Below are 15,906 nucleotides of genomic sequence, written 5' to 3'. Positions count from 1 at the left end.
CAATATTTGTAATTTGTAGACTTTTTGATAGCCATACTGACAGGTGTAAGGTGATATCTCATTGTGGTTTTGATTTACACTTCTCTGGTAATTAGCAATGTTGAGCATCTTTTCGTGTGCCTATTGGCCATTTGTATGTCTTTTTTGGAAAGATGTCTATTCAGGTCTTCTGCCCATTTTTTAATCAGGTTGGTTTTTTCTTTTATATTAAGCTGTTTATATATTTTGGATTTTAACCCCTTATTGGTCATATCATTTGCAAATCTTTTCTCCCATTCAGCAGGTTGTCTTTTCACTTTGTCAGTGGTTTCCTTTGCTATGCAAAAGCTTTTAAGTTTAATCAGGTCCATTTGTTTATTTTTGCTTTTGTTTTCTTTGCCTCAGGCAATGTATCCTGAAATAAATAAACAACAACAAAAAAGAAATAAACCCACACACCTATGGTCAATTTAATCTACAAGAAAGGAGGCAAGAATATCCAATGGAGAATTAGAAAATGTTCTAATTTCATTCTTTTACATGTAGCTGTCCAGTTTTCCCAGCACCACTTATTGAAGAGACTGTCTTTTCTCCATTGTGTATTCTTGCCTCCTCCGTTGTAGGTTAAATTGACCATAGGTGCGTGGGTTTATTTCTGGGCTCTCTATGTGTCTTTTTTTGTGCCAGTACCATACTGTTTTGATTACTGTAGCTTTGTAGTATAGCCTGAAGTCAGGGAGTGTGATACCTCCACCTCTGGTTTTCTTTCTCGAGATTTTTTTGGCTATTTAGGGCCTTTTGTGGTTTCCATACAAATTCTAAAGTTATGTGTTCTAGTTCTGTGAAAAATGCCATTGGTATTTTAATAGGGATTGCATTGAATCTATAGATTGCCTTTGGAAGATTTGGAAGATTGTACCTTTTTTCTTTCTTTGGATGATGGTAACTTTTGACCACCTTCACCCATTTACCCCATCCCCTGCCCCAGCAGCCACCAATCTACTCTTTGTTTCTATGAGTTTGGCTTTTCAGGTTCCAGCTAGAAGAGATCATACAGTATTAACCTTTTTTCTATCTGATTTATTTCACTTAGCATAATGCCCTCAAATTTCATCCATGTTGTCACAAATGGAAGGATTTCCTTCTTTTTTATGACTGATATATATATAACATCATACACACACACACATATAGAAATTGCTGGATCATATGGTAGTTCTATTTTAAATTGTTTGAGAAACGTCCATGCTGTTTTCTGTAGTGACTGTACCAATTTTTATTCCCACCAACAGTGTACAAGTGTTCTCTTTTCTCCACATCCTTGCCAGCACTTATCTCTTGTCTCTTTGATAATAGTCATTCTAATAGATGTGAGGTGATATGTCAGTGTGGTTTTGATTTGCATTTTGCTGATGAGTAGTGATGTTGAGCACCTTTTCATGTACCTGTTGGCCATTGTATATCTTCTTTGGGAAAATATCTATTCAGGTTTTTTGCCCATTTTTAATAGGGTTATTTGGTTTTGTTGTTGGTGTTGGTGGTTGGGTTTTTTGTTTGTTGTCTGTGTTTTTTTGCTATTGCATTGCATGAATTCCTTATTTATTTTGGGTATTAACCCCTTATCAAATATATGGTTTGCAAATATTTTCTCCATTCTGTAGGTTGCCTTTCCATCTTGTTGATCATTTCTTTTGCTGTGTAGAGGCTTTTTAGTTTGATGTAGTCCCACTTGTTTATTTTTTGTTTTGTTGCCTGTGCTTTTGGTGTCATATCCAAAAAAAATCATTGCCAAGATAAATGTCAAGGAGCTTTTCCCCTATGTTCTCTTGTAGAAGTTTTACATTTTGGGGTCTTACATTTAAGTCCATTTTGACTTAATTTTTCAAGTGGTCTAAGATAAGGGTCCAAGTTCATTCTTTTGCATGTGAATACTATTTAGATTTCCCAACACCATTTATTGAAGAGAATATCCTTTTCCCCATTGAGTATTTGTGGCTCCCTTGTCAAATGTTAATTGGCATATTTCTGGGCTCTAAATTCTGCTCTATTGGTCTATGTGTCTGTTTTTAATGCCAGTACCTTACTGTTTTGACTACTATAGCTTTGTAATATAGTTTGAAATCAGGAAGTATGATGCCTCCAGCTTTGTTCTTTCTCAAGATTGCTTTGGTTATTCAAGGTCTTTTATGGTTTCATATGAATTTTATGAATTTTTTTCTATTTCTATAAAAAATGCCATAGGGATTGCATGGAATCTATAGATGGCTTTGAGTAGTATGGACATTTTAACAATATTAAGTCTTTTAATCCATAAAGATTTATAGTTCCATTTATTTGTGTCTTCTTCTGTTTCATTAATGTCTTATAGTTTACAGATCTTTTACTTTCTTGGTTAAATTTATTTCTAAATTTTTTATTGTTTTTGATGCTGCTGTAAATTAGATTATTTTCTTTATTTCTTTTTCAGATAGTTTGTGTTTAGTGTATAAAATGGCAACTGATTTTTGCATATTAATTTTGTATCCTGCAACTTTACTGAATTCATTTATTAGTTACCCCAGCAGATAAAAGAGTTTTGCAAAGACTGTGTAATCTACTCCACTGTGGAACAACTTCTGCACCAAGCTTTATCTACAGACTAATTAAATCTGCACTACATCTCATACGTATAAATTTCTGTTTTCATTTTTTTGCGGTATGTGGGCCTCTCACTGTTGTGGCCTCTCCCATTGCAGAGCACAGGCTCCGGACGCGCAGGCTCAACGGCCATGGCTCACAGGCCTAGCCGCTCCGCAGCATGTGGGATCTTCCTGGACCAGGGCACGAACCCGTGTCCCCTGCATCGGCAGGCGGACTCTCAACCACTGCGCCACCAGGGAAGCCCTGTTTTCATATTTTATACATGCAGTTATGATTAATAAAATATACATTCTGTTAGTATTTTTTAATTCAAGTATAGTTGATTTAAAATGTTGTGTTAATTCTGTTAATATGTTTTAGAACCTGCCAAGATCAGGGGAAATTCCATTCTCTTTGCCAGGCCATAATTAATTAACAGGCTCTTTTTGTAAATCAGTAAGGAGAACATTCAGAAAACTAAAATACACTCAAGAACACCAGCAACTGTCCATCAATCCCATCTCACCCCAGAGAAAAGGCAACGTCAAAAAGTCCCTATGGCCTATGCAGGGTAGTCCAAGAGACTCCTTGCACACAGTGGCTGAGGCCAGAGCAGATCATGCCATTAGGTACTTTTGGTGGTTACCAAAAATACAACTACTGTCATGTGCAAGGTCTTATCTTCTTTTTCTTTATATTCGAAAAAGGGTCTTCATTCTAAAAAGTATTAGGAACTATTGTTTTAGATAATAAAATGAAGAACTAAATGCTTTTATATGCTCGTAAGATGTTTTTATATGTTGAAAATAGAATGGTTTTTATCTGTTTAAAATAAGATATTTAACCATGTAAATTCAAAATTACTGAGTTTGAAAATTTGTATATTTAAACTAAAATTTTGGTTTTGATACTTTAATCACCTGAAACCTGCAACTGCCATATGATTGTGACCATTCAGTATCTTTAAAAACAGATGAACATTTGAAAGCACTATGTAGGCTAACTATACATCAGCTATTTAGCTCATTTTTTTCCATTTTTAACTGAATTTTTGCTTTTCTAGAAATGATTGTCTATATATGATAATTATATAAAAATCATGTAATATTCCAGATTTCTCTCTTCCCACTTCCTATCCTACCCTCCAGTCATGCTGTACTCATTGTGATTTCTCATGTGCTATGTTCTCTCATTCTTTTGCTTTTATAGTTCCATCTGCCTGAATTTCCAACCTCTCCCTACACTCTGCCCACTGGCATAAAACATGCTCCTCATTTTTCAATACTTAGTTCAAAGGCATTTCTTTAATACGGCATTTCCCAACCACCTTCACTCTCTTCCTTTTCCACCATAAGATGTATACCACTTTATTACATTTATTCGTTCATTGGATGTATCTTAATTATCCATGCATTTCCAGCACCTGTGCCTTGACACAGCAGGCAGTGAGGAAACCCTGAAACAAATAAGTGAATACAACTTAAGAAACATATCTAGTCTTTTCAAATGAGATAAAGGCATGTATTTTAAATTTGTGTAAATGTGTTTGGAATTGAAAAACATTTTCCTATGGTGACTATTATATCATTCTTGGATGCAGGCCAGAGCTTAGACAAAACTTTGAAAGTGGAACAGTTTAATTTTAGCCCTTTCCACCTTGGTCATGGCTCTTTTCCTCCCTCTACCTTCCCATATCCTTTCCCCCTCTTGGACTTGGAGGCCTCAAGCCCACATATCAGAAATCCACAGGATTTGCTTTGTCATCAAAGGGTTCCGTGCTCCAAATGAGGATCCCGTTCTGTTCCCTTCATCAAAGCTTCTTATAGTGCACCTCAGTTTAGGTACTGAGATTACGAACTCTGATTTAATTCACACAAATGTAGGAATGACAGAAACTATTGCCTAAGATTCTTCTCTCAAGTGTTTTTGTGTTGAAATTGGCATCATTGTCAATTCAGATAAATGTTTACATTGTAGGATTTTAGGCAGGTTAAGAAAAGGGAATAAAAGATCCAAGTAGTAAAAAAAAAAAAAGGTATTTCGGTGCAGGAAAAACTATCCCTGTTGATTCATCCAAGAGACTCCCTTCTCCAACTCTGACCCAGCAGGACACCAGGGCAGGACACCTTCTGCCCCTTTCTCTAGAGAAGAAGGATTCAAACACTCAACACCCAAATGATTGACACTTAGTAATTTCATAAATGTTTGTGGAATGAAGAAATAAGGCAAGCATTTAAAAATGTTTTTACATAGAGAGAAACTGATGTCCAGAGAGGTCAAGTCTCCAAAGTCACACACATAATAAGTGACGCATGTGAGACAAAAATTTAGCTCCAACTCTAAGCATCCTTTTCTCTTTCTAGTGTTACTTCTGCCCCGAAGTCATTTATTTCTTCCTCTTCTTGGCTGCTGGAGCCACAGACACCTCAAGACTCTTTCCTGCAAGAAGCCCTCTGTCCACCTCAGAGGCCCTGCCCCTGCCACAGCTGTGCTGAGAATGAGAGGCAAAGAGGTTTTTTTGTCCCTGGGGAAAGACTCAGAGGGAAGTTCCCTGGGCTGGCACGGTGTGGAGAGGGGAGGTGAGCATAAGTGCTTACTTCTAACATGCATGCAAGAACTATGGGGGACAGTCTGTTAGCAGCAGAGACAAGGAGATGCGCGTGGCTTTCAATTCAACAAGTTTTCCATGGAAAGAGCATTATAAGTGATGAATATTTTGAAGCATAGTTAGCTTTTATTTTTAAATTAGTTTTTACAAATTAACTGTTTTATAACATTGATTGTATGAGGAAAGAAAATCATCCAAGACTTGCATCACTGATTTCTAAAGAACTTGTGGCATAAATCCGTTAATAAGATGAGGACGCAACTTTCCCGGAGCTTCCCCTCTTCGCTCCCCACCCCTCAACCCCCATCTTTAAAATGATCCACTGTTACCTACCCTATCATGCCCTCAATATCCTCAGTGACTAAATGAACACTCTAAATTGACTAAAAGTTTTAAATAGGTGTTTTTCAAGGTGCATGGCTGTGAAACTTGATTTTATCTGTAGACCAGGCCGTAATTATTTTAGAACTCTGTGCAGCTGATTTTCATTAAAATGTCATTAGAGGTCATACAGGGCGCAGCACCAGTGTAGTTTTGGTGCCTCATTTCATTTTTCAAAAAAACATGGATTTGGATAAGCTTTGGTAACAGAAGTGAAATAAGACAGAAACATGGTTCCCTAGCTTTAATGCCCTGCATTTACAAATGCAGGGCATTAAACCAAGTTTTGCTGGAGTGGGGATCTTAGTCTTGAAAGATGAGGGAAACAGGCCAAGAAAGGGAAAGAAGGAAGACAGAACAACATGGAGATGGTCTCCATGGAACCTTTCGAATAGTCCCTCCAGCAACATGTCCCCTGCATAAGTGGCTGTGCCTTTGTCTGTGCCTCCAATGTGGCTGGCGTACATGCCTGTCAGGACACCTCTGACAGGTGTTTAACTCTCAGCCTGCCCTACAAAACTGAGAGTGAGGGCAATTCCTGTAGGAGGATGGAGCAGAAGGAAATGTCTGCAGGCCATTAAACATAAACGTATGAATGTTAGCAAAGAGGTTAGAGCAGGAGACAGAGATTTGGAGGCTGCAATCACCCTGGGAGAATATGTAGGGCTAGAAGAGTAGTACACGGTGAAGGGGCTTGCACCCAAGTAGACTCAGAGGAGACCAAGGAGGAGAGATGACACAACAAATCCAGGAAGGTGAGAACTGAGGATAGTTCACTGAACCTTCCAATACTGAGGTCATCTATGGCTTTGCCAGAACAACCTCAGTAAAAAACTGGGAAACCACATGCACTGTGGTAGGAGAGAAGGAAAATGAAGAAGTGGAGAAAGCAAGTGTAGAGCTCTCTTTCAAAGGGACTTGGCCAAGAGAGGGGATTGCTAGAAAGAGAGCCAAGATTTTTTGTTTTTTAATTCTTTAAGGATAGAAGATGACTGATTGAGTTTTTATTTCTTTTTTTAGTTTTCTTTCTTTTCTTTTTATTGATTGATTGATTGATGCATTGGGTCCTCATTGCTGCACGCAGGCTTTTTCTAGTTGCGGCAAGCAGGGGCTACTCTTCGTTGCCATGCGCAGGCTTCTCACTGCAGTGGCTTCTCTTGTTGCGGAGCACAGGCTCTAGGCACATGGGCTTCAGTAGTTGTGGCACACAGGCTCAGTAGTTGTGGCACATGGGCTTAGTTGCTCCACGGCATGTGGGATCTTCTTGGATCAGGGCTCGAACCCATGTCCCCTGCATTGGCAGGCAGATTCTTAACCACTGTGCCACCGGGGAAGTCCCCTGATTGAGTTTTTAGCTTGAGGGAAAAGAGCTGATGGAAAGGGACAAGTTGAAGGTTCAGTAGAGTGGAGATAAATGGAGAAAAGTCCTGGACTAGAAGGGAGAGGATGGGATCAAAAGCTCTGTCATGAATAGGCACCTGCAAGTAAGCAGTGCATTGATAGGGATATTAATTAGAGACAGGGGCATTTAGGGAGTTCAGTAAAGGAGGTGATATTCTTCTGAGGAAGGGAGGGGGTGGAAGGAGAGTGAAGAAGGTGTCTAATAGTTGTGGAGAAGTTTGGATACAACTAGTAAAAAGACCGTGTAGGGCAAGCTGGGATTGGAGGTCATCAATCCATCCTGCACACAGATAAATTAAAGTCTACACAATTCCACAGAGAAAGAACTCCAGATTTTTAAACTAGCTTTCCTCCATTATGTTCAAGATTAAATATCCTTCGATAGTGTATCCTAGCAATTTCACTTTATCTGCTAATTTACCTTCCCTCTTCCTTCCTTCTTCCTTATACTTCTCCTCCAGCATGTACAGATTTTCCCTCTCTTTGTCAGTTTGGGTCATTAAGGAGAAAGAAAACCATCTAAGCGAATCTCCTCCTTAACATGCCACCCTGTCAGGAAGCTCAGGACCCTGAGTTGGCAGGTAGAGGACCTGGCCCCCAAGGGGCTTTCTTTAATTTCAAGGGTTCGATCTGGCTCTAAAATTCTCCAAGTCTTCCAACTTGATCTCATTGGGGGTCTACTCAGTCAAGAATGAATTTAAAGAGCACTTGAGTGTGAGGAAATGCAAACATTCTGCCTTTGTGGAAGTTAAAAAACTGTTCATCATAGTAGTGAATCATTAGGTGACTTTCCATTTTAGAGCTCTACCATTTAGTCAATAAGTGCATTATGAAAAACTGGATACATTGCATCACTGTGAAGGACTTTAGACTGCGGTTTGCAAAAGCAGAATAAATTTTCTTGGAGTCGTACCGTTATGTACACACGCTCGCGCGCGCGCGCGCGCACACACACACACACACGCATTCACACGCCCATTGGCAGACACGGCCACACCTCACGGCTCTGGGGGAAGCCACAGACCTCAGCTGTACAAGCTGAGCCTGGAGTAGAGGAACTTTCCGCGGGACTCGGGACAAACAGCCGCACCGACACGACTGTCTGCGAGCCTGAGTCCCAGACGAGCGCCGGCGGCGGCAGGTACTCCGAGCCCCTGCGGCAGGGCCTGAGCAGTGCAGCTGGGGCGGCGGCGGCGGCGGCGGCGGCGGCGGGAGGGTCCCGGGCTGCCGAGGTCTTGCCAGTGCGCGCGCGCCAGCCGCCTCCCCTCCGCCCCTCGCTGCCGGCCTCGGGCATCCACGGCCGGTGGTCCAGCCGCCCGCCACGGCCCTGAACATGGCCGCAAGCCCCGCTGCCCCCCTGGCCTGGGCGCTGCTACTCCTCTCGTGGGCTCTGCTCCGCGGCGGCTGCCGGGCGCGCTTCGCTGCCGAGCCGGACTCCGAAGACGACGAAGGGGAGGCGGTAGTATTCTCCGAGTCGCCCCTGCAGAGACCCACGGTGATGGTGGCCGTCCTCGCGCGTAACGCTGCGCACACGCTGCCTCACTTCCTCGGCTGCCTGGAGCGGCTGGACTACCCCAAGAGCAGGATGGCCATCTGGTGAGCTGGCTGCGCCGGGCCGGCGGCGGGGGCGGCGCCCGAAGTGTCGCTGAGGGGAGAGGGGGCCGCTCGGGGCACGCGGAGACGAGGTGCGCACACCCCTCACAGCCGGCGTGGGTCCTGGGCGGATCAGCGGTCGGGGTGGGGAAGGACGCGCGCGTCTGCGTGCGCACCGGCTGCTAACCAGGATAAGCAGCCCGCCGCGAGCTCCCGTGGGGACAGTATGGAGCGGGGTGACCTCGTCGCTCTCCCGAACAGGACTGGGGAGACCCCGCAGGAGTGCTACCTTCTCCCCCCTTAACACTCGCGAAGATTCCTTTTCCCCCACCTCATATCCCTCGCCTCGGAGTGCGGGAATAAGGTTGCCCGTTGCCGCCTACTCGTCCGGACGCGACATGGACCAAAACTGCGGCTGGGGGCCCGGGGGGGGGGAGGGCCCTCCGGAGTGGCTGGAGTGCGCTGTCCTGGCTTCCCGGTGCCAGGTTCCTGCTCCCAACTCAGAGGCTGGAAAAGCGGCTCAAGGTTCTCCCTGGGTGTGGGGAGGAAGGGGAGAAGGGATCAGAACCCAGAGTTTGAGGCTAGTTGGGGCCAGCTGTGTCTTCCTAACTACGTCACCTGTCTCCTCTGAGCGCTCCATGCTGTCCCGGCCCTGCATCCTCCCGGGACCCCGCCGCAGATGCAAACGGCGCGGGGTGCCTTGGGGTGCCGGCGTCCTGGGGACCGAGCCGCCCCGGGAAGGCAAACAGCTAAGTTTTGTTGCACTTAGGGTAGAGACCCGGGCCTAGGCCCTGTGCTTGCTGTGGAGGTGGCTGCCCACTTCAACTTTCCCACTTGGTTCTGTCTCCACATCTTTTTATAAAAGCAGGTATCAGAGGGTGAGAAGTTGGTGGCCAGGTGAGCCGCTAAGGGGCCTGTGGAGGAGGAGGTGGGCACTGGCCAGGGGAGATAGGCCACCAGATACATGGACAAGAGGCCTCTGGTCTCTTGAGGAAGACAGAGCCCAGGTCACTCTGGAGCAATTTCTGTCTTGTGTTGATAAAGGGAGCTGTCCACAGACAAGACATCCTTAAAGCCACGGTTGGGCATAAAGGGAAAAGGAAGGATAAAGCAGTAGCTGGAGCTGGCAGCCTAATGGTACCTGGTGGGAAAGGTGCAGAGGTGAGAAAGCAAACATGAGATATAGTGCAGCACTGTGCTATACACTGCTTTACTATATACCCTGTTATACGTGACGTTTGCCACGGAGAAGGGCATGTTATGTGGAAAGTAGGAACGTTGGTGCAGTCAGATTTTAAACCAGAAAGATTTTTTTTAACCATTTCAATACCAAAAGAAAATTTTACAAATGTCAGTTCTTAGATGCTTTCTTCAAAAGAGATGCATTACAATATAGTCTTGGTCTTTATGCATTGTTTAGTTTTAAAGAACATCACAATAGTTGCTATAGGAAATTAGTGAGGGGGGAAGTGAGTACCAGGCACAGGTTTTGCTACCTGATGTACAGACATTACCCCTTTTATCATATAGTAAACTTTTAAAAGATACTATCATCCTTATTTCACAAACGAAGAAATTGAGGCTTGGATCAGTTCAATAACTCAGTCACAGAATTAATAAATGGTTAAACTGAAATTTGAACACAGGTTTGTTTCTAAAGACCACCCCAGAAAGGATAAAGGGAACATGATACAGTATAAGCAAAATGTACATAAAGCTACAAATAAGGAGACTTGAGTTGTTTTGTCACTAGCTTGACATGTAGTTTTGGGCCAGTGGCTTGGGATCCATAGACCTCAGTTTTCTCATCAGTAAAATAAGGGAATAGGAACAAGTGATTTCAAAACTCCTTTCCAGCTCTTGAATTTCATAGATTTTGTGATATGATCAGAATCACTCAGCAATGATTGTACATCCGAGTTCCCTGGATGTTCCAGATTCTATGGATGTTCTATGGATGGGTAGTATTCTCAATTCTGCTTAGACCTTAGGGATCTCTTTTCCCTTACCCTTATTCATAGTCCCTGTGACTGTACCTTTATGGTCTGTGTTGGAAAGTAAAGGAAGAAACCCAAGGCTTGGGTAAGGCCTTGGGCAGCCCCTACATTAACCAGCCACTAAAGACTCTTCTTTGAGTTCTGGCTTAGAAATCTTATATAATTTATTAGGTAATAATAATAAAATGCCAGTTTTTAAATAGTCCTTTACAGCTTTCAAAGTACTTTCATCAACTAGTTATCTCATTTGATCTTAACTACCATCCTTTAAAGAAACAAGATTATCTCCATTTCATAGAAGATATTGTGTCTAAAGTAACTAACTTACTGAAGATTATATTTACTTGTTAATTTTACAAATTTAATAATAATATTTAATAATAAGAGCTCACAGTTCTTCTAAGCACTCTACATTCATTTTCTGGTTTCCTCTTCACAATAACCCTATCAGTTATGTCTTATTATTTATACCCTTTTATAGATGAGAAAACTGAGGCACAGAGAGGTTGTGCAAGTAATGACCTTCTTTTGTGAGAATCAGGCACTATGCCAGGTTCAGGCTGGAAAAGGTTGAATAAGATGTGGCTCCTCACAGATAAGTATGGCTTTTTAAAACTAGGCAGTGTAAGGTGATCTGAATGGCATTTATAGCATTTGGGAGAGTGACAAAAGACTTCTATATAAATCAGATTGGGGCAGTTGTGTGGTCATGAAAGTTTTTTTGAGGAGAGTTGACACTTAGTTTGAACTCAGTTTTGAAGGACAAATAGGAATCCACAAAAACCTGGGAAGGAAGGAGGGTTCCAGAAAGAGGGAGAAGCATGGAAAATAAAAAGGTACTGGAACATTAACCAGAGCTTCCTATCAGGGGAGATAAAGTGAGTGGCAGGTCTAAGTTTTGCAAATCTCCAAACTCATTGCACTGTACCCTGGAGCTGCTGACTTGATGACTAGTGCTAGAGGAGTATTTGCGGGGAAGGTGATGGGTTATAACCCTCCAGGAGAGGCAGTACCTCAGTTTAGGATTCTGCAGTTTTGAGGGGCTTCTGCCAATGACTTACTCTAGTCTCTCAGTCCCAAGCTCTCCTCAACATTCCGAGATGCCAAACTGGCTAGTCTCCACTCTGCAAGGCTCGCACGTGCTGAGGTCAAAAATGGTCAGTGTCAAAAATGGCCAGAACTTCATAAAACAGAACCACGTTGGGTATAGAGACTGGGCTGCCAGCTTCCATTTCATCTTATTTTAGTAACTCTGTGCAGACTCTCCTTATTCATCTGCTTACTTCTAACGATGGCTGGAGGAGCATCTGATAAGACTTCTTTCCTGTATGAGTAATTGAGACCCTGGTTCAATGATCGTATTCAGATTTCCCGGTGGTGTGATTTTTTTTTCCCCTCACCTAAAGTTCTGGACCAGATCTGCACTGAGTGCCAACAAATTGACCTGAAAACTTTTTCAGAGGTTGAGTGCAGTTATCTCAGTATCAAGTTTATTTGGATTCAGTTGAATTAAGGAAAGTTTATATTTTAGAGATATTTTGTACCGGCATAAGGGAAAACTTATCACATTTACCTATCTGATCTCAAAACCCCACCAAACTAATTGTTTTCCTTCAGATATCACAGTTCTGTGATAAGGAACTGAGATAATCCTTGTGTTGTAATTAAAACCAGCACTGGGTTAATGGGGATCACTGCTGTGCTGAGATGAAGGGGACAGGTTGGCATTGTAACATGCGGCAGTGCGCTTGAGTGGGTTCTCTTTAATTCAGTGGAGCCATGAATAGTGGCCTTAGCAGTAGAGGGAAGGCTGACCTCATCCCCCTTCCCAAGCCTATGATTAAGGGGGGCAGTGGCAAGTAACATGATGATGGAAAATGGAGCAGGGCACAAGGAAAAACATTTGACCCAAAAGATACATTAAGTTTGTCTTTTGGAGAGCCTGCTGTTCTGTGTGGGAAGACGGTTGGGATTCATGGAGTCTGTGCAGTCACAAGGCAGTAACTATCGTGTAATTACAGAACAATTTGGGCATTTCATTTGGTAGAGTTTTGAAAAGTAATATGTATGCTAAATTGAAAACCGTCATATGGCTTTTAAATAAAGAGATGTTTCTGTTGACATAAACATTAACAATGATGAACTTCTACTTGTTCTGGGGTACGGACCCTGACATTTTGCACACAACTTTGTGGGGTGTTTGGGGATTAGCTTGGATTTATCTCTACGTTTTAATGCCCAATCAGGAGCATTTTGGTGAATGTTTAACTTGATACACTAATATAAGTGTGTTTACAAAATGTTCCAAGATACTAGTAATGCTAGTTTTCATCAGTGGTGAGAATGATGTCACATTTTATCATTACAATCTTGACATTAAGTGTTTATGTTTTCCCTCTAGTTGCAGCTCATGGCTGAAAATGTATATGGTACTTTGGTCTGCTTCTCTCCATTAGTTTATTTCTCTCACCTTACCCCCTCCTTCTCCTTATTTTTCCCAGCCTGGCAGTTTATTACGGAGGGCAGAGTATGAAGCTTACAGTCAGATAGACTAGGGCTCAAATCTCCTGTGTAATCATGGGCACATCATGAAGCTCTAAGCTGAGCTGCCTCATCTGGAGATGACTAATAATAACACCTACCTCAAAGAGTTGTTATAACAAGCAGATGAGATAAAGTATTACAATGTCTTTTACACACATGCTACTAAATAGATAATAGTTGCTATTTCCTATACATCTTTTCCTTTTTGTCTCATCTCCATTACCTTTCTCTTCACAAATGAAACTTTTAAAAAAGAAAATATGTTCAAAAGAAGCTCTGTTTATTTTCTTCCTTCCAACAAAAAGTTGTCAGCATAATGGAAACTAACATTCATGGAGGGGCTGTTCTAAACACTTCGGTGTGATAACTGATTTACTCCTGACGGCAACCCTAGGTGAGAAGTGTCATTACGCTCTTCACTTTACACAGGAGGAAACTGAGGCACAGAGAATTTACATAACTTGTCTAAGGTCACAAGCCTAGTGCACGGTGGAGCCAGGATGTGACTCAGGCAGCTAACGTCGCAGACTGAGTACAGATGCTCTGTTTAAGATCAAGAAAAGACCAGTTAGTTCTAGCTTTTGCTTCTGTCAGTTGACCCACCTTAGGAAGATAAGAGTGCCAGTGTTTTCTTTCAGAGAAGAATGGCTCCTTCTGCTTGAATGACACAAGGGACTCAGTGGCTCCCTTCCACTGTCTTGATGATTTTGTCACTTAGGCCCTTTCTAGTTACTAAACTCTGTTCTGTGTTGGTAGATTTCACAGGAACAGAACGAGACTAAATATGTGGGTTGTACTTAAATATGCAGGTCACTTGTCATGATCACAGCTATATAGCAACGGAAAGAAATTTATCACGTATTGTTAGTGACAAACGAATAAGGCCGCATTATTCATATGCATGGTGGCTGCAGCATTTTGGTAAGACAGAGGGTCAGTTTTTCAGCCTTTTTAATTAGTGGTCTTGGATTTGGTTGACATGTAAACTCAACTTTCTTCCAAATAGTCGGAGACAACTATCAATCCTCCCTCCACTGTACAATTTTAAAACACAATTGGACCTCAGAATTATATATTTCCTTTGGGTAAATACTGAAGTCACCTATCCTCTTGCTCTAGTTTAGACAAATCACTTGCGAGTTAGAATGGATGCCTAAATTGTCCTGGATCTATTTTATTAATTGACTTCCATAGGTGGGGAAACCAAAGCACAGGGCAGTTAAGGGATGTTCCCACAGTATATTACATAATAAATAAGTGTCGGAGTGAGATAACAGATTTCTAGATTTTAAACCCTATATGGCTGTTTTAATGTTGAGTATTTTATAAGGAATATAGCTCATGACTAAAGGAGCATACCAGTTATTCTAAGCAGGGTTTGGCTTTACGTACTTGTCTTCAACTCCTTTCTCCAGGTGATTCTATAGCTAGTGCGTGGTGCACGCTTATGACTCCAGGTACGTAAGCGTGCTTCCCACGGCCTTCTCCCTTGACTGTCTCGGTGGTCGTAGGAATGAACAATGAAAGCTTTGTAACCTGAAAGGCTGTTGGTTGTGCCTCGTTCCTTTTTCCAACACTTAAATGTCCTCATGGGTCCTCTCACGGTGTGGCACTGTCTTCAAGTCTAAGGCATACTATAGTAGGACCATTATAAGGCTTATATAGGGACTATAGTAGGACTATTATAAGGCTTATATAGGGACTATAGTAGGACTATTATAAGGCTCGTTTCTGCACATTTCTTCAAATAACATAACAATATACATTCGAGTTAAAGTTTGAGAGAAAATGATTAGCCTGTAGTTTGGTTCTTAGTTCTATTCCCCAGTTACCATATTATGAAGAGGTTTCACTATATGTGTTTAAAGCATAGCTATTATTCATCAGGAATTACAAAGTGTGTGTATTGTATACGTTTTGACGTTTCTGTTCTCAAAGGAATGATCTGTTCATTTTATTGCATTTACATCGTTAGCATATCAAAAATTGCCGTAAAAGAAGTTAAATCCGTCAGAGTCCTTGTAGGTTTATAGTAATTTAATTATTTTAGGCATTTTCTTTCCTGACGTTTTCTTTTTAAAATTGAAAAAATAATACTCTCCCATAATAAAACTCCAAAAAGTGTGAATGGGAATACAAAAAAAAGTTAATCTCCCTTCCACTCCATACCACCTGCCAGGGGCAACCATTGTTAACAGTTTCTTGTGTATCATTTAGAAACTTTCTGTGCATATACATATATCCTTTTAAGTGTTAACCCAAATATTGGTTGGCCAAAAAGTACATTTGGTTAATGCATATGTTGTTCAATAAAGTTCTTGGTGGAAACGAGTCTTTCATTTTTACTTAAAACAGAAAAAACTTTTTGGCCAACCTAATAGAAGTGTTTGATATCTCCTATTCTGCACAAATGTGATGTTTTTAAGTCAATCTCTCTATCCCAGGTTTTTTAAACTCTGCCATGCCACCTGTACCTATGTCCTGGCTGGCACAGTGAAAGCCAGCTTCACACAACACCTGTTCTAGGTAGTTACTCTGAACCCTCCCTGATTATACCCATCTTGCTCTCTTGTTCTTGTGTCTCTGGCCCCCAGAAATGTGGCCCTTAGCCCATTAAAAAAAAAACTTTTTTAAGAAGCATAACACACATCCAAAAAGTGCATCCATCATAAATGTATAAGTAGATAACTTTTCACAAACTGAGCATGCCAGAGTGAGCAGCACCTGCCCCACCAGGCCTGCATCTGTCCACAGCAACAAATGGTTAGCCTAGGAGCTGCTGTC

The 15,906-nt window shown here is 41.9% G+C and overlaps 1 protein-coding gene across 4 annotated transcripts in view; it reads left to right on the top strand.

Moving 5' to 3' along the window:
* Positions 1-7,966: 7,966 nt before the first annotated feature.
* Positions 7,967-15,906, top strand: part of COLGALT2 (collagen beta(1-O)galactosyltransferase 2) — a 145,215-nt gene continuing 137,275 nt past the window's right edge. For all 4 annotated transcript variants that reach the window (XM_067728893.1, XM_067728892.1, XM_067728891.1 and 1 more), the window contains exon 1: positions 7,967-8,584. In XM_067728893.1, the coding sequence (XP_067584994.1) occupies positions 8,322-8,584 (263 nt within the window). In that variant the 5' untranslated portion in view covers positions 7,967-8,321. The remainder of the gene's footprint in view (positions 8,585-15,906) is intronic.

Source organism: Pseudorca crassidens, chromosome 2, assembly GCF_039906515.1.
Source record: "Pseudorca crassidens isolate mPseCra1 chromosome 2, mPseCra1.hap1, whole genome shotgun sequence".
Lineage (NCBI taxonomy): Eukaryota > Metazoa > Chordata > Mammalia > Artiodactyla > Delphinidae > Pseudorca > Pseudorca crassidens.
The sequence above is the reverse complement of the archived record's forward strand: the minus strand, read 5'-3'. Positions and strand labels throughout refer to the sequence as shown.